The 21,989-nt window shown below is 42.7% G+C and overlaps 1 protein-coding gene across 1 annotated transcript in view; it reads left to right on the top strand.

Moving 5' to 3' along the window:
• ZNRF3 (zinc and ring finger 3) overlaps window positions 1-21,989 on the top strand; it is a 177,994-nt gene that overhangs the window by 86,251 nt on the left and 69,754 nt on the right. Inside the window, exon 2 of the mRNA XM_030915365.1 lies at window positions 19,637-19,762. Within this exon, the coding sequence (XP_030771225.1) occupies window positions 19,637-19,762 (126 nt within the window). The remainder of the gene's footprint in view (window positions 1-19,636; window positions 19,763-21,989) is intronic.

Genomic DNA, 21,989 nt, shown 5'->3' with positions numbered 1-21,989 from the left:
TGACAGAATCGCCTAATATTTCTCAGAACATGACCCCGTCATGAGGTGACACATAACTATTTAGATTAAGGCTTTCAGTGAAGTAGAACCATAGACAGAAAAGAAAAGACTACCTTTGAATTGTTACTCCTTCACAGATCATCTGTCTTCTCTGTTAGTTTTGGAAACTTGTTTTATCCCTGTATTGGGCTATTTCACTGTGACATATCTAGGGGTGAATTTATGGATTTAATACATCCAGTTGAGGCTGAGTGCGGTGGCTCATGCTTGTAATCCCAGCACTTTGGGAGGCTGAGGTGGGTGGATCCCTTGAGCCCAGGAGCTCAAGACTAGCCTAGGCAACATAGTGAAACCCGATCTCTACAAAAAAGATGAAAATTAGCCAAGCATAGTGACACACACTTGTAGTCCCAGCTACTAAGGCGGCTGAGGCAGGAGGATTGCTTGAGCCTGGGGGGGTTGAGGCTGCAGTGAGCTGAGATCACGCCACTGCACTCCAGCCTAGGTGACAGAGTAAGACCCTGTCTCCAAAAAAAAAAAAAAAGCAAAAGAAGAAAAGAAAAAGCGTAACTATATACAAGTGGAGCAAAGTACTCTGTTTTTGAAAACTTAACGTCTTATTTCACTTCTGGAAAGTTCGCAGCCTTCATCTTTCTGAAAAGGGTTGGTCTGCCACCACTCCAACACCCTTCCCCTGGATACCTATCAAAGCTGTGTTAGAGTCTTAGGTCTGCTCTCTGTGTCACTAACTACTATTTTTATTCTTCCTCTACTGCATTCTGGGTGATTTCCTCAGCATGTCTCTCAGTTCACTAATCCTATATCCACCTTTGTCCAGTTTGGATTCTCATTTAAAATTTCAATTTCAATGTCTATTTTTTATTTCTAGCATGTATGCATTATTCTTTTTTAAAAATATCCATGTACTAATATTTCCTTTCTGCCTGTTGTGTTTTATATTTCCTTATTCTTTCTTACAGCTGTAATTCCTTTTTTCATCTCCTATAGTTCCTAAAACATACACTTAAAAGTCATTGTCAGGCTGAGTACAGTGGCTCACGCCTGTAATACCAGCACTTTGGGAGGCCGAGGCGGGTAGATCTCCTGAGGTTAGGAGTTCAAGATCAGTCTCGCCAACATGGTGAAACCCTGTCTTTACTGAAAATACAAAATTAGCCAAGCATGGTGGCACACGCCTGTAATCCCAGCTACTCGGGAGGCTGAGCCAGGAGAATTGCTTGAACCCAGGAGGTGGAGGTTGCGGTAAGCTGAGATCGTGCCATTGCACTCTAGCCTGGGCGACAAGAGTGAAACTCTGTCTCAAAAAAATAAATAAAATAAAAATCATTGTCAGACTGCCCTATTTTCATTTAATCTCAAATAAATTAGCCCCCCGGTGTCGATTTTGTTGACTGTCTTCTTGAGTTAGTTTTCCTTTGGTATTTTGGAAATTGGGTTGGCACACTCATGGAGTCAGAGTTAGTTTGGAGGAAGTGGCCTTCTCTGTACCATCCCTCCCCCAACAGCTTTGTGGTTACTTCTTCAAGGACCTCTAAGCCTATAATAGGTCTCATAGTGACATATCAGGACCCCCAGGACATAGAGACACAGATAAACTTCAATCTTCATACCTCCAGGTGGCCTTGGCCCACATGCGGGCTGTAGATTGTACCTGCTTCTTCGCAACATCCTAGGCTTCGCTGTGAGCTGTAATTGTCAGATGTTTTCAGTCTCCTTTCATAGCTGGGGCAGTCTAGCCCAAACCTTGGTTTTAAGTAAGGACAGTGGCTCTCATCCCACCCCACTTGGGCTACTTTTAGTTCCCAGTCCACCAGAATAGAGCTCCTAGAACCACCACCTACTTTCAGACTCAAAGCACAGCAGGACTGTGGCTTCAACATTCATCTTTGCTTTATTCTGTTCTGTTCTTCCCCCCCTCACCGCCCATAGATATGTTTATCTTGTTTTTAAGCATAGTTTACACCTTTCATTTTCTTTTTGTATTTGATGTTTGGAATGGAGGGGAGGGAAACTGAATCAAAAATAAACTTATACACTGAGCAGAAGGTGGTATGTAAAGGAGGTAAGGATAGAGTCAAGCCTAGTGGGGGAAGATTATTCCAGGCAGAGGGAACAAGGACAAGTGCAAAAACCCTATGGTAGGCAGGTCTGGCATGTGGGAGGAACAACAGGGAGGCCAGTGTGGCTGGAACAGGATGAACAAGAAAGAGACTGGCAGAAGAGAGGGGTGAAAGGTCATGGCAGGTCAGACATAGGGTTTTCCAGGGCTTCATAAGTCAGCTAGGAAGCCAGTGGTAACTTGCGCAGAGTAGTAACATGGCATGACTTATATTTTAACAGGATTGCTCTGGCTGTTGTATTTGAGAAAAGATTGGGGAAGGGACAGTGTCAGGGAGTGGAAGAGTTGAAAGAGAGCAGTTAGGAGCACTGGCAGTAACCCAGAGGAGAAGTCAAGGGGGCTTGGAACAGGGTGGAAACAGGGGAGGTGGTGGAAAGTGGTTGGGTTCTGAATAGGTTTTGTAGGTAGAGTCAGCAGAATTTGCTGAAGGGTTGGATGTGGGTAGGGGAGAAAGGAGTCAAGGATGACTCCAATAAGTGAAATGCCATTACTTGAGAAGAGGAAAATGACAGAATAGGTTTGTTTTGGAGGAAGCTCAGTTTTAAATAATGAAATGAAAATTAGCCCTTCTTACCTGACTACAAAGATATGATAATTACTGTAAGACTCAAAAGAAGACTGAAGACTGTTATTCAGAATATAGAAATAACTCTGAAAATTCAGTAAGTACACAACCCAATTAAAAGATTTGAATAGAGACTTTACAAAGAAGAGATAGGGATGGCAAATAAACACATGAAAAGTTGCCCAACAACATTAGGCATCAGTAAATGCAAAATAAAACCACAATGAGATACTGCTGCATGCCACTAGAATGGCTAAAATTAAAAGGCTGATAATAAAAAGTGTCAGTGAGGAAGTGGAACATGGGAACTCTCATACATTGCTTTTGGTAATCCAAAATGGCACAGTTCCTCTGGAAAAGTTTGGAATTTCTTATAAAACTCAACATATACCTACCATGTGACCCAGACATTCCACTCCTAGGTATTTACATAAGAGAAATAAAAACATTTGTCCACACAAACCTACTCAAATATCCATAGCAGCTTTATTTGTAATAGTGAAAAAGTGGAAACAATCCAATGTCCATCAACAAATGAGTGAATGACAAGTGGTTCGCCCATACAGCGGACCACTACTCTGCAATAAGCAGCAAAACACTGATACATGGATGAACCTCAAGAACATGATGCTGAATCAAAGGACCCAGGGTTCTTCCCTTCCCCCCAAAAAAGAGTACATAATACATCATGTTTCCATTTATGTGGAATTCCAGAAAATATAAACTAACTTATATAGTAACATAAATCAGATCAGTGATAGTCTGGGTATAGGGTGGAAGAAGAAATGGACCATCAGGGAACAAGAAACTTTCAGGGGTGATGAAATGTTCTGTATATTGATAGTGGTGGTGGTTTCACAGATGTCTGCACCTGTCAAAACTTACTACACATTGTTATCAGTAAATGATTAGTTTATTGCATATAAATACCTCAATTAAGTCTGTGTTTGTTTTTTTGGGTGTGGTGGCACAAGCCTGTAGTCCCTGCAAGTTGGGAGGCTAAGGTGGAAGGACTGCTTGAGCCCAGGAATCTGAGGCTGCACTGTGATGGTGCCACTGTACCCCAGCCTGCACAATAGAGCAAGACCCTGTCTCTGAAAAAATATATTTTTTTAATTGCTGAATTCAGGCTATGAACAATGGCAGCATTCTTAAAAGAGAGTCAACAAGTCTACCATGGAGCTCTATGACCCAACCAAAAGTGGTAATAATTCCAGTGCTGACCACTTGATTATCACCAGCAGCCTGTTAGGTAGATGGGCTTTTAGTTCGTAAACAGATTAATTGGTGAAGAAAAAAGGGAACTTTACTCTTCTGATTCAGGTCTGGCTCAGAACCAGGCCATGAAACGCCCAAGGACCTAAGACACAATGCCATTTTAAGACTGCTAGCATGAAAGTGGTTCTTTTCCATGCCTCATAAGCCCTAATCGTGGTAGAATAAAGACTGACATCCCACAGGATGTAAGACGTGTTTATAAAGGACATTGACTTGTGCCATCTCACTCAGGTGGGGCTGGCACCATTCCTATTTTACAGATGAGGAAACAGCCTCGGGGAAATTAAGTAATTGCCTGGAGTAGTGGAGCTCACCTGCATTCTTTTTAAAAATTAAATAAGAAATTTTTAAGAGATGGTCTCTCTCTCTGTCATTCAGGCAGGAGTGCAGTGGCGCCATGATAGGTCACCTGTCACCTTCAACTTCTGGGCACAAGCAGTCCTCCCACCTCAGCCTCCCGAGCAGCTGGGATTACAGGTTTACACCACCACACCTGCCTAAGTTTTTGTATTTTTTGTAGAGACAGGGTTTCTCCATGTTGCTGAGGCTGGTCTCAAACTGGCTTCAAGTGATCCCCTTGCCTCGGCCTCCCAAAGTGCTGGGATTATAGGGATGAGCCACTGGGCCCAGCCTGTTCTTTTCATGATGTGACTCCACTGGTGATAGAGTCTTGCCCCACAATGTTTTTCTCTTTCTCCCCATTTACCCTTTATTTGCATAATTCTTTAATAACAGCTTTATTGAGATATAATCCACATACCATATAATTCACCTATATAAAGTGTATAATTCAGTGGCTTTTAGTATATTCAGAGTTGTACAGCCATCACCACAATCTATTTTAGAACATTTAAATCACCTCAAAAAGAAACCCTGTACCTTTTAGCTCTCACTCCCCTGTCTTCCCATTCTTCTACCTCCCCAGGGCTAGGCAACCACTAATCGACTGTCGCTGTCCTATTCTGGGCTTTCATGTAATAGAATCATATAAGATGTGGACTTTTGTGACTAGCTTCTTTTACTGAGCATGTTCTCAAGGTTTATCCCTGTTGTAGCATGTACCAGTACTCCGTTCATTTTTGTGGCCAAATAATATTCCGTGGTGTGGGTTAACCACACTTGATGTTTCCATTCATCGGCTGATGGACATTCACATTGTTTCCACTCTTTGGTTATTATGAATAGTGCTGCTATGAACATTCATGTACAAGTTTCTGTGGTCATGTTTTCTTTTCTCTTGGGTATATACTTAGGAGTGGAATTGCTGGGTGTCATAATGGTCACTCTATGTTTAAGCCTTTGAGGAACTGCCAGACTGTTTTCCAAAGTGGCTGCTCCATTCTGCATTGCCATCAGCAGTGTTTGAGGGTTCTAATTACTCCACATTCTAGCCAACACTTGGTATGACATGATATCTCATTATGGTTTTGATTTGCATTTCCTTGATGGCTAATGATGTTGAGCATCTTTTAATGTGCTTGTTGACATTTGCATATCTCTTGGAGAAATATGTATTCAGATCCTATGCCCATTTTTAATTGAATAGTTTGTCTTTTTATTATTGAGTTGTAAAAGTTCACATACATTTTCTTCTGTGGGTTTTATACTTTTAAATTATTTATTTATTTTTAGAGACAGGGCCTTGCTGTCTCCAGGCTGGAGCGCAGTGGAGCCATCATGGCTTAATGGAGCCTCAAACTTGTGGGCTCAATCCTCCTGTCTCAGCCTCCCAAGTAGCCATGATTACAGGCTACTTAATCATACTTAATCACACCTGGCTGATTTTTTAAATGTTTTGTAGAGACAGAGTCTTGCTATGTTACTTAGGCTGGTCTCAAACTCCTGGGCTCATATAATCCTCCTACCTTGGCCTCCGAAAGTGCTGGGATTACAGGCATGAGCCACGGTGCCTGGCCTTTTTTACACTTTCTTGAAGGTGTCCTTTACAGCACAAAAGTTTTTAATTTTGATGTTCATTTTGTCTATTTTTTCTTTGGTTGTCTATGCTTTTGGTGTAATATCTATTGCTCTACTTTTTGCATGCCGGGTACACGGGCCTCTTTTTATCTGATCCTCAGAAATATAAGCAGGATGGGCAGGATCAGGACTGCCCTTCAGATAAGGTTACGTGACTCTTCTAAGGTCACACACAAGAGGCAGTACTGGGATCCACCGTGGGCCAGTGCAGCTCAAAGCCCTTGTTCATCATAGCACACCACAGCATAGCACAGCATCATCAGGGAATGGAGAATACTTGGTTCTGCCTTAGGCCCTTCACTAAAGTGCCCCCTCTTAACACCGTGTTGAGAATCCCCTTCTCAGAATGGTTACTTGGCAAATGTTGAGTTATTTCTTCCATTTTGTTTCTATGTTTTTCCAATGAAAGAATTTTTTTTTTTTTTTTGGAGACGGAGTCTCGCTCTGTCGCCTAGGCTGGAGTGCAGTGGCCGGATCTCAGCTCACTGCAAGCTCCGCCTCCTGGGTTTACGCCATTCTCCTGCCTCAGTCTCCCGAGTAGCTGGGATACAGGCGCCCGCCACCTCGCCTGGCTAGTTTTTTGTATTTTTTGGTAGAGACGGGGTTTCACCGTGTTAGCCAGGATGGTCTCGATCTCCTGACCTCGTGATCCACCTGTCTCGGCCTCCCAAAGTGCTGGGATTACAGGCTTGAGCCACCGCGCCCGGCTGAAAGAAATTTTTTTAAAAAAGGAATGAACTTAAAATTTTGATTGGAAGGTAATGATCCTGCCTCTCAAGGGCCTGCCTTCCTTTGCATTCAGAAAACTACTCAAGGTTATAACAAACCCATACATCCATTGGTTCCTTGTAAGAAACTCCCCAAATATCAGGAAACATTGTGGGAAAGGAATGCATCTCTTTTTTTGTTTTTTTGTTTTTTGTTTTTTGTTTTTTTTCAGACGGAGTCTCGCTTTGTCACCCAGGCTGGAGTACAGTGGCGCAATCTCAGCTCACTGCAAGCTCCACCTCCTGGGTTCACGCCATTCTCCTGCCTCAGCCTCCCGAGTAGCTGGGACTACAGGCGCCTGCCATCATACCTGGCTAATTTTGTTTTTGTATTTTTAGTAGAGATGGGGTTTCACCGTGTTAGCCAGGATGGTCTTGATCTCCTGACCTCGTGATCCGCCCGCCTCGGCCTCTCAAAGTGCTGGGATTACAGGCGTGAGCCACCGTGCCTGGCTGGAATGCATCTCTTTGACAATGCATGTTACTACTTAATACTGCCATTTGTTATACATAGAGCCAATTTATGGGAAAAAGCCCTGGTTAGCTTCAAATTTTGGTCACCTGTCCTGTCAGCAGATGCATATACATTTTATAATTGTTTTCAAACTCCTGATTAAACAACATTACACTAAAGAAGGGCTCAGCTCTTCATCACTATTCCTTGCCTGGCGTCCAGCCACAAGGTCAGTGCTTAGCAAATGTTGGTTTGAATGAGTAGTAGAATCCAAAACAGAAAAAATCTCCTACTATTCTTACTCTCCAGTCCATTAACTTTGTAAATTCTTTGTTTCCTTTTAGTTTTCATCTAGATACAGATGTGATTTTGATTTATTTTTATTTTTTTGAGAGAGGGTCTTACTCTTGTCCAGGCTGGAGCACAATGGCCAGATCATAGCTCACTGCAGCCTCAGCCCTCCAGGCTCAAGCAATCCTCCCACCTTGGCCTCTCGAGTAGCAAGGACCACAGGGGCATGCCACCTAATTTTTTAATTTTTGTAGAGATGGGGGTCTCACTGTGTTGCCCAGGTTAGTCCCAAACTCCTGGGCTCAAGTAATCCCCCCACCTTGGCCTCCCAAAGTGCTGAGATTACAGGCAGATATGATTTTTAAATCTGTACATTAACTTCTCTGAAAATTTTGTACATACTTCTAATACTATATTATCTTCATTATTATCTTACTGTGGTGACATTACATCCCATAAATTATGCACATTGTTTTTATTACATAGTCTTTGGGGGAACTTTTTTTTCCCTAAGTTTTCACAGTTTAGAGGAGGTCTACTTAAAGATTTCATCATACAAAGTAACTACTTTGGCTGGGTGCAGTGGCTCACGCCTGTAATCCTAGCATTTTGGGAGTCTGAGGCAGGCAGATCATGAGGTTAAGAGTTCAAGACCAGCCTGGCCAACATAATGAAACCTCATCTCTACTAAAAGTAAAAAAATTAGCCAGGCGTGGTGGCGGGTGCCTGTAATCCCAGCTCCTTGGGAGGCTAAGGCAGGAGAATCGCTTGAATCTGGGAGGCAGAGGTTACAGTGAGCTGAGATCGCACGACTGTACTCTACCCTGGGCAACAGAGCAAGCCTCTGTCTCAAGAAAAAAAAAAAATTACTACTTTGAGGTTATTTCCTCAGGGTTTGTTTGAAAAATGAAATTGTTGGGGGAAGAACATACAGAGTTTGGGCATTGTCTCATTGCCAGACCGCTTCCCCCCAAATGGAGCCAATTTGCAGCATGGCCAGAATGTGTTTGCCCAAGTGGGGTTTAGTAGCTGGTTTACTTGACTGATTTTGCTGTTGTATTCATCACCAATAAGGTGGATGATGAGTCTGTTTTCTTACTATAAATTAGTTGCATGTGTCCCTTAACTCTCAATCATTTCTTTCCTTGCAGTGTATCTTTGTTCTGTACCTGCTCATATGGATAAGTTTAAAAATTACGTTTGTACTTTCTGCCCCCCTTTGTCACTATCTAGTTCACTAATTGTCCTAAAGGAATTGACTTAGCTCATGTTGCTTCATCATTTATAAAAATATAAATGAGGCAGAGGTTGCAGTGAGTGAAGATCATGCCACTGCACTCCAGCATGGGCAACAGAGCAATACCCTGTCTCAGAAAATAAATAGGCTGGGTGCAGTGGCTTATACCTGTAATCCCAGCACTTTGGGAGGCAGAGGTGGGTGGGTTACTTGAGTTGGATCCAGGAGTTTGAGACCAGCCTGGACAACATAGTGAGACCCTGTCTCTACTAAAAATATAAAAATTAGCTGGGCATGGTGGTGCATGCCTGTAATCCCAACTACTTCGGGGACTGAGAGATTGCGCCTCTACACGCCAGCCTGGGTGACAAAGTGAGACCCTGTCTCAATAAAAAATAAATTAATATAGCTTTGGAATGTTTTTCACTTATTTTTCTAGTTTCAGTTCAGCATCATGTAGTTTGAATGATTTGTTGTTTTATAGTATTGTATTTCATCTTAATTTAGTAACTCTTTGATGTGTTTAAGCACCTAATCCTTTTAATAAGAAGAATGATCAAGTGTCCTTTATAAGTTGCCTTGCAATTTGAAGTAAAACTGTGTCAGTGAATTTCTATGTAGAGAACAATACTTGTCATCTGGTAGGCACATGAGTCTCTTTGAGTCACTTCAAGAATGAATTTAGAATTAATTTAGCTTAAGGTTTCTATAGTCTACTGCACACTTAAAAAATTTTTTTTAACTTACAAAGCATCTTATCTATTTGAAACTAGCAACAGCCATTCTAAGTGAGGGTTTGTAAAGTCCGATACGAGATACACATGGAGCCATATGTAAGTTTCAACATAATTCTCTGACAAAATGAAAGTCTAGGGCATGGGAGATACTCAAGGGAAAAGTTGGATTTGAAATGCTTGCTGCTTCCCCAAGTTTCTGACAGGTCACTTCTCAGTTGTTCATTTGGTACAGAGGAACCAAATAAGTATAGAGGCTCTTTTTGGGTTTTCTCAAAAAAAGTGATACCCACTGGGAGAGACTCCAGCTGAGTGTTCTGAAAGCCAGAGTCCTCAGCCGAGAGAACTCCACAGTCCTCAGGCAGTTCCCAGCTGGAATTCTCTGTGAAACAGCAGCAACAGCCAGCAGCTTTTTGGTGTCTGGGGTAGTTTCTGACCCATCACAGTTACCCTCATTGCTATGACAACAGGGAGACTAACTATTCAGGTTCTGTTTGATTCTAGATCCAGAAAAAGGGTTAGGCTGTTTGTTCAAAGAGCAAAAGAATTGTCCGTTTCTTTGTACAATAGAAGAGGGAAAAAAATCCTTATGATTCAAGAGAAAAATGGGTGGGGCTGTCCTTTTTCCATTCCTTCACGTAAATTATAAGTCTTGGTTCTAGCCACCACACCTTATAAGAAAAGGTCTGGGACTGATGTGAAACTTTGTACCACAGCGACACCCTACCCTGGCCGATAGTGGCAAAAGAACAAAAGGAAGGAAGTTTCCCTTTTAAATCCCCAGGAATTTTTTGATGAGATAATATTACAGAGTGAAATGTCTCGTCCTCCTGTTAGTTTAGTATTTGGCTCCTGTGTAACAGTAACCCACTTAGAAGCAGGCGGCTCTTTTGAAGTTATTTTAAACTCTCAGCCTAGTGTAGAGATTTGTAACCTTGGATAAAAGCACCACTAGCCCTAGTTTCAATTTTGCCCTTTCAGACAGGTGGAAGGTGCACCAGTATATCGCAAGGATTTTGTACTGAAAGCTTCTTAAAGAGCTGGTCTTGGTTTCAAAGTTTGGCTTGATGTACCATACTCAAGGGAACATAGTTCTTTTTCTCCAGATATTTAACCTTGTCTGACATCGTCTTTTGGCTTCGAAGTTCCCCTACCTTCTTTGTCCATTAACAAAACATGAAGCCACATGAAACCATGATAGTCAGTCTCACTGGGCTCTGAGGAAATTGAAGAAAGTTCATCTTCATATTTAAACATAAAACCAGTTGTTTGATACCTGGTAGCAGAGATGGGCAGGTATATGCATTGCTTGTTGGTAGAATTTTGCCGTAGTAACTCTATTCAGAAATGCAAGTGGAATGTTCAGTGCCTCTTCTAGAGGTTATATCTGTGTCTGGGAGAAAACTGGAGCTTCTCAGAACAATCACCCTGGTTATTGTGTCTGCCGTCTCTGTAACACCCAAATCTATGTCACACTCTGATGCCACCTGGGAGCTATTTTTGGTTGCGAAGGGTGGTGAAAGCTACCGGTTCTTTCTCTTACCGTGTCTCCGTGAGTCATCACCAGCCCACGTCCTGGGTGGCTCCCAGAACAGCCATCTCAAAGTCTCCCTTCAGATTCCGCTCCTCAGTGCAGGGATCCTGTGGGGTCTCTCTTGGGCCTGATGAAATCCTTCCCTGCCTTTTCCAGTGAGGAGGACCCATAGAATCTGCTGGAACACTTGGAGAAAGGGAGTTATTATTTCCAGCATTACATAAAATTTTTGATCAAAATCATTCACGTGTCTGTTTATAAAAAGACAAAACGTACATCACAGTTTATAATAAAAGAGAGCATTTTCTTGATTCACCTTCACGACCCCTGATTGCTATTCCCAGAGGCAACTATTTTCAATTCTTTAGTGGTTTCTTTGCTCTTCATCTTTGTGATTGTTTCTAAATTTCTGTAACTCTTATAGTCAATTGCAGAATAATGTGTTGACCTCCTCCTGTAGAAAAAGATTTTGCTTTTCACTCCCCTCTTCTCATTTCTGCATTCTTCCAATGTAGTTATATCACATAGGTCATACCCTGATTATGGGTTCCGATCCTGGTGTAACTTTTTGTTTTTTTCTGGAGTTAATCATTGCTCCCCTCACCCTGGCCCTCCATTACTTTAGTTTGCTGTAACTGTCACTTGTCATCCTCTTGTTCAGAACTATAAAACTCTCCTCAGTACCATCTAACCCACTGGGTAATGAGTTATGTTTTTGTTGTTGCTTGTTTGTTTGGCTGTCCTGTAGCCTCATCCTTCTGGCCCCATCTGGACCTGTACCTTTAACAGGCTGGTTGCAAAGCCATTGTCCTGGGATTTCTTTATTTCTCTAATCTGTGGGAGTCCCTGTGCTTGGATCCCATGCCTGCCTTTTCCTTAGTTTTATTTCCTTGTTTTGTTGTTGCTGACAGCAACTCCTGAGGTTGGACATGGGTGGGAAAATTTGAGACTTGCTTTTTTGGGGAGGATATCTTCCATCCTCCCTCCCCTTCTACTGCCCTTTCAAGGTGCTGTCACGGTGAAGGGCCCCAGTGTCGTGGTCTCTGTGTATAGTAAGCAGTAGCCACCCCAGCGTGCTTGGGCTGCTGTGGCCCCACAGCAAGGCCAAGGAGGAGCAGCCTTTGCTCCTATACCATTGCCAGTAAATCTTTTTTGTCCTGGAAATGTCTTTGATGACTCAATAATCAATAACTGTAAGAGCTAGGTCTTTCAAAGTTCATGCAGCAAGTTGATTAAATCCTGACCTATTTGCCCTGGTACCTCACTTAGCAGAGCAGAGACCCAAGTGGCTCACCAAAGACAGCAAGAGACATGGTAGCAGGCCTGCCTCCAGGCCAGAGGTCATTTGTTCAGCCAGTAGGCATTTATTGAGCACCTGTTGGGTACAAAGCTCTGGGTAGGGTGAAAGGGGACTTCTGAATAAGACTGTCTTTCTAGAAGCAGGTGCCCATCTTAGAGGGGAGGCTATAGGAACCAGTAAGCACCATACAAAGCATTTGAGACTCAAGAAGTATTAGTTGATTCAAGAAAGCTCCATGGAAGGGGTGACATTTAAGTTGGTCTTGAAGGGCAAAGTATTCTAGGTAAAGGCATAAAATGCAAATGAACATGACAGGTCTAGAGAAGTTGAAGGAGAAAGCTTTCCCATTGATGAAATGTCTACTGGTGTTACTATGTTGATGTATTTTATCTCATTTAATCCTTAAGGATGTCTGTATTTGTCCTTATCAGTTAAGACAGATGCTACAGTCTCCATTTTACAGATAAGAAAATCCATATGGAAAACAGATAGGGGCATAGAGTGTGGAAGTTACAAGCATTAGAGACTCAGAAGGGTGGGTGGAGGGGAGGAAGGGGAATGGATTATGGGAAATTACTTAATGGGTACCATTTACATTATTCAGGTGATGGATACACTAAAAGCCCAGATTTCACCCACTACACAATATAGCCGTGTAAAAATCACACTTCAATTTATACAAATAATTTTAAAAATCAAGGTTTATAGAAATCAACTCATCTGTCTAGGTGATGTGCATCATAAAAGGCAGAAGTGAGATTTCAACACAAGATTGCATGATCTCAAATCTCATTCCTTCCTTCCCAAAATATCCATTGGAACAAAATAAGGAGTGAGAGGGTAAGAGCGACAGTTTCATAATAATGTCAAACTCATGATAAAGGAGTGGGTAGGCATTTTCCTTCAGTTGACTTAAGCAAGATGTTGAGTATCCCAAAGTTATTGCACAAAGAGCAAAAGTAAAACAAAGTTATAACCCAGGGCATATTTTCTGTTATACCCTTGCACTTTCATTGTAGCTTATTATTTGCATCAAGTTCTTCTGTGAATCTGCCCCAGAAGTTTTGCTTGTCTTCTCATTTCAGGCCATCCTTCCCCTTAGTATTCTCTGTTTGATGGAGTCTTGGTTCCAGTCTAAGGTTTCCATGTCTATTTGATTTTTTTCTTATGTTTTCATTAGTAGTTCATTCTGATGTCCTTGCGTTCTTACAACTCAGCTGTTTTTAACTTTCTTAAAAATAATAAGGCGAAAACATAAATGTCAAGCATCTGACTAGGAAAGCCCTATGCATCCAAATATTTTAAGAAAGTAAACTCAGAAATGCCTGTAACTTTTAAATGCTTATATGCTACATTAAGTTCAAAGTTAATATGATTGAACACCATACGCTGAAGTATCCTACGAAGAATGTTGAATGATTAGGCATTCAGAACCACACAGATCTTGTATGTTGTCAGTGCCTATATGTCGCTGGCTGGTGTTAGCATGTGTGAATAACACGCCTGGTTTTTACCTGATGATTGCAGGGATGGTGTGGAAGCAGTGTCTAGCTGAAACTTTGGAAGAGGATAGGAATTTCTTGTGGAAAAGGTTCTTATTCTCTACAGATGATTGTTATCCAGATTAGGACCTTGGGATCTTTTAAAATTAGAGGCTAATAATTCTTTTTTATCTTTTAAAAAAATTGAGACGCAGTCTTGCTATGTTGGCCAGGCTGGTCTCAAGTGCCTGGGTTCAAACCATCCTCCCACCTCAGCTTCTCAGTAGCTGGGATTATAGGTGTGTGTCACTATGCCTGGTTTAGGGCCTAGTATTTCTTAGGAGAAAGTAGAAATAAACATTTCATTGGGGCTATATCTTGAAAAATAAAAATGAAAGTAATGGTTTATATTTAAATTATAATCACAGCCTTGGACTGATTTTTGAGAATAAACAAAGATTGAATCTCGTGTGGGCAGTGTGGGGATATTCTCAGCAAAATTGTATAAGACTGTGCATATGGCATCCTTTACTTAGGTTTGAGTTCAGCCGGGTGCGATGGCTCATGCCTGTAATCCCAGCACTTTGGGAGTCCAAGGCAGGTGGATCACCTGAGGTCAGGAATTTGAGACCAGCCTGGCCAACAAGGTGAAACCCTGCTGTACTAAAAATACAAAAATTAGCCAAGTGTGGTGGTGGGCGGCTGTAATCCCAGCTACTCAGGAGGCTGAGGCAAGAGAATTACTTGAACCCGGGAGGCAGAGGTTGCAGTGAGCCGAGATCTCACCACTGTGCTCCAGCCTGGGCAACGGAGACTCCGTCTAAAAAAAAAAAAGTTGTTTTCCAACTGAGAGGACTCTCACTTTTTCCAAAGGTCTCTCTTAATCCTTTGATCATTCTCTGTGGAAGCTCCCATGCGTGTTTCTTCTTTAATCCTTAACTAGATTGTTTGCCATTGGCTTTGAGTAGAATCCAGTTGTTGACTAATAGGACTTTCATGGACTCTGTTAAATTCTGCATTGGTTGCTGATTTGCAGTTCTAGTTTGCAACTTATTTACATAGTTTAGTCAGTATATCATCTGCTATTCCAACAATTAGCAGGAGTTCCCTATTGGATTAAATATGAGATTAAAATGTGTAAACCGGTCAGGCGCAGCAGCTCACACCTGTAATTCCAGCACTTTGGGAGGCCGAGGCGGAAGGATTGCTTGAGCCTAGGAGTTCAATACCAGCCTGGGCAACATAGTGAAACCTGTCTCTACACACACACGAAAAAGTCAATAAATGAGGTGGCAGGATTGCTTGAGCCTAGGAGGTCGAGGCTGCAGTAAGCTGTAATCGTGCCACTGCACTCCCATGTGGGGAACAGAATGAGACCCTGCCTTAAAAAAAAAAGGTGTTAACATAGTAGATGTCCAATTAATGGGAAAGGCCTCTCTTTCACTTTCCCCGTAAAATGCAAACAAAATGGTATGTTCATTTGCATTTTATGCCTTTGCCTAGAATACTCCATCCTTGGGACAGGTCAGTTCAGTAAGGAATATTTTCACATAATGACTACTTCTGCTTCTCTATAAAAACATCTCCAGAGCTCATAACTTGGAGCCCTTGGGAAAAGAGAACCTCAGGGTGGAAATGGCTGGAGGCCTAGGGTGGTTAATACTGTCATCGGGGCCAGCTAACAGAGACCTGAATCATATAATATGGTATTCAATAGGTGAGTCAAAGGAGCCTGTTAGATTGAATTAACAGACTTGTACTGGAGATGTAAACTGGAATAAGGATCTCAGGAGAGAAGGAACTTAGGGTGGAAGTGGGAAAGTGGAATGGATGGTTAGGTAGGTTTTTTATCCTCTGAGATGTGATCTTAGTGGCTTCTTTACCCTCCACAAGAGGGTAAAGCATCCCTCCCACTGGCGCTTTAGAAAAATCCTTTTAGTTTTAAAGGCTTTCATTCCTGTTCACAAGTCAGTGCCCTTGACAGGGCTGACGTGTTGTGCTGCTAAGTCACCCACCCCAGTGTTGGGAAGATTTGATAGAGGAGTTTGGAGGAAAGTGGGAAGGAAAGACTGCTTAGGAGAGGAGAGAGCCTGGCAGTGAAGTGCAGCCCAGGGCACTGGCCTGACAGCCCTAAGGGACCCCTGGGTGTGTTTGAGGCTTACATAGTTCAGATTTCTGCATGTCTGGACACGCTCTCCACATGCTTTTCCTGAGGCCGTGTGTTCTGCTTCTTCGAGAGAGTAAGCCTCCGGCCTGGTCAGGCCCACTTCCACCTCACTGGCTGCAGTGGGTCAGGCCTGGGCTTTGGCTTCAGCTGCCTCTGGGTTCCCATTCCTTGTCTTCTCCCCATCCTCCACATCTGCCACTTTCCCAAGCCTCGTCTTTTCTCCAGCTGTCCTCGACTGTCCCTCCATTTCTTTCTACCGTGGCCTTAAGTCTTTGCGTCATGGGTGTTCAGCATTTGCAGACATTTAGCTTTGCCTCATGTCATATTTACTGTAGGTTTATTGTCATGTGTGTGTATGTGTTCTCCCTAACTTAGCATCTCTCAAAGTGTGTCCCATGAAATCACGTGATCAGATTAAATGCAAAACAAGTTTATAAACAAAGGGTAGGAAATGGTGGTTTTAGCAAAGGTTAAAAGCCCTATTAAACCATTGGCCACTGCAGAGCTTTAATTCACACATGTAGATCCTGAGTCCCTATGAAGAGCTTCTCAGTGTTATTTATTTGTGCAAGAACCTGTTTTTTGTCTTGTGGTAGGTAGTATTCTGCAGGACACAGTTTCCTGAAGGGCTGCTGAAATTCACTTAGGCTCTGGAAGGGTAGAAAGCACATTGTCCTTCACTGTGGGATCCCCGTGTTAACTGAGGACAGTGCTAGGCAGGGCATAAGTCATTCCTGAGTAAGCTCTTAGGATAGTTGCCTTTTATTATTTTTTTAAAACTTTTAATTGTGAAATTCATATAAAATTCACCATTGTAATCATTTTAAAGCATGAAATTCAGTGGCATTTAATATGTTCACAGTGTTGTGCAATCTTCACCACCATCTAGTTCCAGAACGTTTTCATCACCCAAAAGGAAGCCCTGTACCCGTTGAGCAGTCACTCCTCATTTGCCCCTCCCTGCTGCCCTTGGCAACCACTAGTCTGCTTTCTGTCTTAATGGATTTGCCTCTTCTGGACATGTAATGGAATCATACAGTATGTGGTGTTTTGTGCCTGGCTTCTTTCTTTAGTAAAGTTTTGATATAGATACAAGGTCTTAGACCTGAGTGATGCCTCTGCTCCTCCAAAGCAACTCTTTATCATTGGTCAAACCCCATAAATATATAAGTAACCAAAAGCAGCCTGGAAACCTCCAAGTTGCGTGGCCAGGTTAAAAATACCGTGGAATACTGGTTGCCGTTACCATGATTTGACCTGGGACTTCAGGAAGCTGGCTGAGCTGTACTGGAGTGAGCCGGGTCTTGAGCCCTTTCCCGGAGGTCAGAGGTGCCTGAGCTGTTGACATAATTGGCTCATTCCTCTTGCTCATCCTTTTTCTAGTCGGAGGTCTCAGCATTTCAGACTACTCATTGTTTAATAACTGTAGAACATTCTAGAGTGGGCTGAATCCTGCAGGGGCATCCTGGAGGAAAGGTTGCACCACCCGTGGCACCACAGAACCTCCAATGGCCCTTCAGGCAAATTCCATAAGCCTGAAAGCTCCTGCAAAGTTGGATGTCCCAGGGCCCTCTATCTCATATCTTGGAATTCCCAAAGGGTGGGGTATCTCTCATCCACTATAAAGACAACTGCTGGCCGCCCTGTGCTCAGCAGTGGTGACCTCTCACCTGCCTTATGAACTTGTGCAACCCCTTTCCTGTTGTTTCATTGAATTGTCAAGGATCTCTCATTTTTGGCCTGCACCCTTTGCCCTCCACTTGTTGCTGTCTCTGGAGTCCCAATAATACCACTGCTGAAGAGGTTACCTGCCTGCCTAAAATAACTTCTTTCAGTACACCATCTTCTGCCTAAGAACCTGTAATACTGTCTTGGTGTCCAGACTCCATCCTGGTTTTTGAGCCCTTCTCTCCTTCTCAGTGTAGACAGTGACCCTTCCTACTCATCAGACTGGATGCATTCTTTTCCCTCCACTATATCATCTCTTAGCACCTCCTCCCCAGGCTTGGAACTGACTTCCCTCTCTCATTTTGCCCTGGTCAGTCTAACTCTTCCTTCGAAGCTCTCTCGAGGCTCAGCAGCTGCACAAAGCCTCCCCAGACATTCTAGCAACTCTTGCTGCCTGCACCAAACTCATGTTACACTTGAATACCACAGGAGTTAGAGCTGGAAACTTTTTTTTCTAAGGATTTTATCTCTTAGTCTTCCCCTGTCAGATGGTCAGCTCTCAGAGGAAAGGAGGATAAAGTAAGCAAGTGGAGTGGGAAGGCACTGGATTGTGAATCCAAGGGCCTGGTGACCTCCGGGTGTGCTACATACTGGCTGTGTGTTGGAAAAGCCACTTATCTTGGATTTCTGTTCTTATCTGTAAAACAACCAGGGGATAAGGTGGGCGTATTAGTTTCCTATTTGCTGCTGTAACAAGTTTCTACAAACTTAGTGGTTTAAAGCAACACAAATATTTTCTCTTACAGTTCTGGAGGTCAGAAGTTCCAGACGGGTCTTCGGGGCTGCATTCTTTCTGGAAGCTTGAGGGGAGAATCCATTTTTCATTTTTGTCAGCTTCTAGAGGCCATCCTCATTTCTTGATTAATGGCCCCCTCTTCCATCTTCAGAGTACATCAGCCTCTGCTTCTGTCATCACATCTGTTCTCTGTCTTTCTCATGCTTCCCTGCTTCCCTTATGTGGGAATCACCTTTGTGATTGCACTGGACCAACCCAGATAATTCAGGGAATCTGTCCATCTCAAACTCAATCACATCTGCAAAGTCTCTTGCTGTGTAAGGTAACTTATGCACAGGTTCTGGAGATTAGGACATAGATATCTTGGGGACTATATTCTGTCTACAGTGTGTTCTTAGGTCTCTTGTGTTTCTAACTTGTCATGAATCTAAAGACGCATTTCTTCCACTTATTTAAGAGCTTAGCACACACAGTGCTAGGCTTATCAACTTCTTGATAAGTTATGTTCATCCCTGAGGATTTCCTCTTCTCAGATTGTTATTAGGGATTCTAGGGCCTGGTACCACTCAAAGATAGAATTGTGAGCACAAACCTTAGGGTTGTTCTGGTTTGACTGCACTTTCACACACAGAAATTTGACACTGCTTATCTACCCATCTTTGATTTTGTGCTTTGCAAATTTTGAAAAGACCTCAAAGAATTTTATCTGTTTCCCAGTAACCACGGGTAGCCTTTAAACAGCCTGTTAATTACATTGATGATTTCTGTGGTCTCTGCATAGAGTCCGGGATGTGTTTCCAGATCCTCTTACGTAAGTTGAAGTAGACATGTTGTTGAAGTCTAGAAGCCAAATGATCTTGGATACTAACCTAGCTAGTCTTGTCTGTAATTGCTACTTAGTGTTAAATTTATGGTATTTCACAGCAATTTAGATTGGCATTTATGTGGGAATTGTGCTGTTTTCTTTCCCTAGATCCTATCGGGCAGTTTCCACCTTGGATCACCATCACTTAAAAGGCAGTAAAGAAGCATGCATAACATACATTTATAATGGCTCTATTGTGTTCTCCCCAGTGCTCAGCTCATTGTGCTGAAATAAAATTTCGCTTGGCTTGAAAAACAGTCCCCACTCTTAAACTTTTAAGTTTTGACATTACTTTTGGCTATAGTATCTGAGAAATACACAGTATGAGTCAAGCAAACGTGTAGCTTGTCTGCTGAAGTTTTCTTTCCATTTTATTTCCTAGATGCACCCACTGGGCTTATGTAATAACAATGACGAAGAGGACTTGTATGAATATGGCTGGGTAGGAGTGGTGAAGCTGGAACAGCCAGAATTGGACCCGAAACCATGCCTCACTGTCCTAGGCAAGGTAAGTGTTTCTGGTTGGTGTTTTCTGCTCTTCCATTTCAGCATTCCTCAAATAGTTGATTATGGAGAAGAGCCATGCTGGCACAGTGCTCCTTCCCAGCTGAAGTTGTCTAAGGTGGGGACTCAGACATGCCTTATAGTGGTCCACCAGTGTTTACAAGCCCAGACTCAGAGAGACTGCCAGTCTCAGAGTGGGCTCTAGCCTCTTGTCCACCATGTGGCCTTGGGCAAGTTGCTTCCCTCAAGGAGTCTTACTTAGTTTCTTATCTGTGAAATGGGCTAGTAATAGAGATTCACAATACTTTATCTTATACCCTTGGGGCAAGATGTTTCAGAATTCTGAGATTTGAGGCATTTAGAAAGGCATTAAGGGGTATAGATTTTATATTAAGTAACCTCCAAGAGACCTAGGGAAGCACTCAGTAACCAAACACATTCACATTTGTATAGCAAACCATAGGGATCTTCACACTAAGTGGGATAGCTAAAATCTAAATAACCTAATGTTAGTTCACGGCAGCTTTGCCTCCAGAGGAGTTTCAGGTCCATTAAGTTTGCTGCCAAGTAAGTTATGGGAAAATCTTTGGGTTTTAGAGCTTTTTTTGGTTTCAGAATGGCAGACAGCAATTATGGTCCTGTATTAGAACTTACCTCATAGGTGGTTAGGAGGTGAGATGAGATGCAAACGCCTCACACAAAAGTAAGCCCTCAATAAATGTTTGCTGCCATTGGCCACCATCACTCCATTTAGAAGTACTAAAAAAGACTTTTTAGCCAAGAGGGTCAGCATTACTTTGACTGCAGTGTAAGATAGAAATAAATTTACTTTGGAAAGCCACTCATCAACAATCTTAAAATATGACAGGTAACAACCTGTTTTAAACTGGATTTTGTTTAAACTGCATCATTTTGTTAAAAAGAAAGGTTCAGAGAAGGTGATTTGAAGTTTGGTTGGGAGAAAGGTGGTCTCTCCTAAGGATAGTGGTACTGACTGGATATCTATTATATTCTCAAAAGTTGCCATTCTAGGATCCATGGGGAGAGAGCTGGGGCAAAAAACTGTCCTAGTTCCTAACCTCTTGAGGCTGTCTTTGAGAAATCCAGGAGAGAGAAGGGGTAGTTTTGAAGCAGGGTGCTAGAGAGGGGAGACTTTCCAGACTTAAAGTAGTCCCTGCCATTGTCTCTTGAAAGACCTTTGGCCCCAGGTACAGGTCTAATCTATTTGTGGTTTTTGCATCCCTGTTGTCTTCTGAATAACTTCAAGTCACTTGTCAAGTTTTCTTGCCCTTTCATTGGAAAAAAGAACCCCACAGGAATTATTAGCTGTTTGCTTTACGGTTCACAAAGTTGAATCGAGGTGTTTTAGGTGGCTCAGGCCCTGATACTTCATCGTTTGAATAATTGGCCAGAGCTGCTTAGTGGCGGTAGGAGAGCAATGACTCCCTTGAGGATATTTTAGTGTTTTCCTAGGAGAAATGCCAGCTACATCTACAGGGTAGGAACAGTGCTTTCCTTGTAGGCCTTACACTCCTATTATAACATTTTCTCCTGTACTTTAACTGCTGTTATGCAGGAATCAGCTCCTTGGCTTCATTTGCTTTGCCCCAGTCTGGTGGGGCTCCATCTTTGTGTCTCTCGCATCTATAAATGGGTTGGAACAGGGATCACAGGGTCATCCTGTAGTTCTCCCATGGTTTAGTGGTGGGGGAACTTGCTGAAGTCACTCGGAGAACCCAGCTATTTCCTCCTCTGCCTGGAACAACCATGTAGTGGTTTTACTTGGAGAGTTTTGTATGATTTGGCCTGCTGGCCCGTGATGCCAGGGGGAATAAAAAACCCTAGGCATATATTGAATCATTAAGTGCTTCTTAAGTTGATTCATTCTCCAAATATTTATTGGATGCAGGGGCCCAGAAGTTGAGCATGTGGTTCTACCTGCTTGCAAGCAGCAGCCCCCACGTTTCTCTGGAAAGGCTGATGGCGGGCAGCATTTGCACATGGTTAGTCATTGCAGTTTGGCTTTGAGTTTACACCTGAATAAAATCATTAGCACAAAAGCTTGGGCCAAAGAAAGACAGTTTTACATTTGTTTAAAGCCTGGGCCGGTGTGGGAGGTGCAATGAGTCAAGATCTCAGTCTCTTCCTCTCTTGCTCTCCTGCCGCCCCTCTCTCTTTCTCTCATTATCTTCTTAAAGTGTGGTTGTTCTCAGTCTCAATTTCATTAACTT

Source organism: Rhinopithecus roxellana, chromosome 13 (genome assembly GCF_007565055.1).
Source record: "Rhinopithecus roxellana isolate Shanxi Qingling chromosome 13, ASM756505v1, whole genome shotgun sequence".
NCBI lineage: Eukaryota > Metazoa > Chordata > Mammalia > Primates > Cercopithecidae > Rhinopithecus > Rhinopithecus roxellana.
This window is presented reverse-complemented; position numbering and strand designations above follow the sequence as displayed.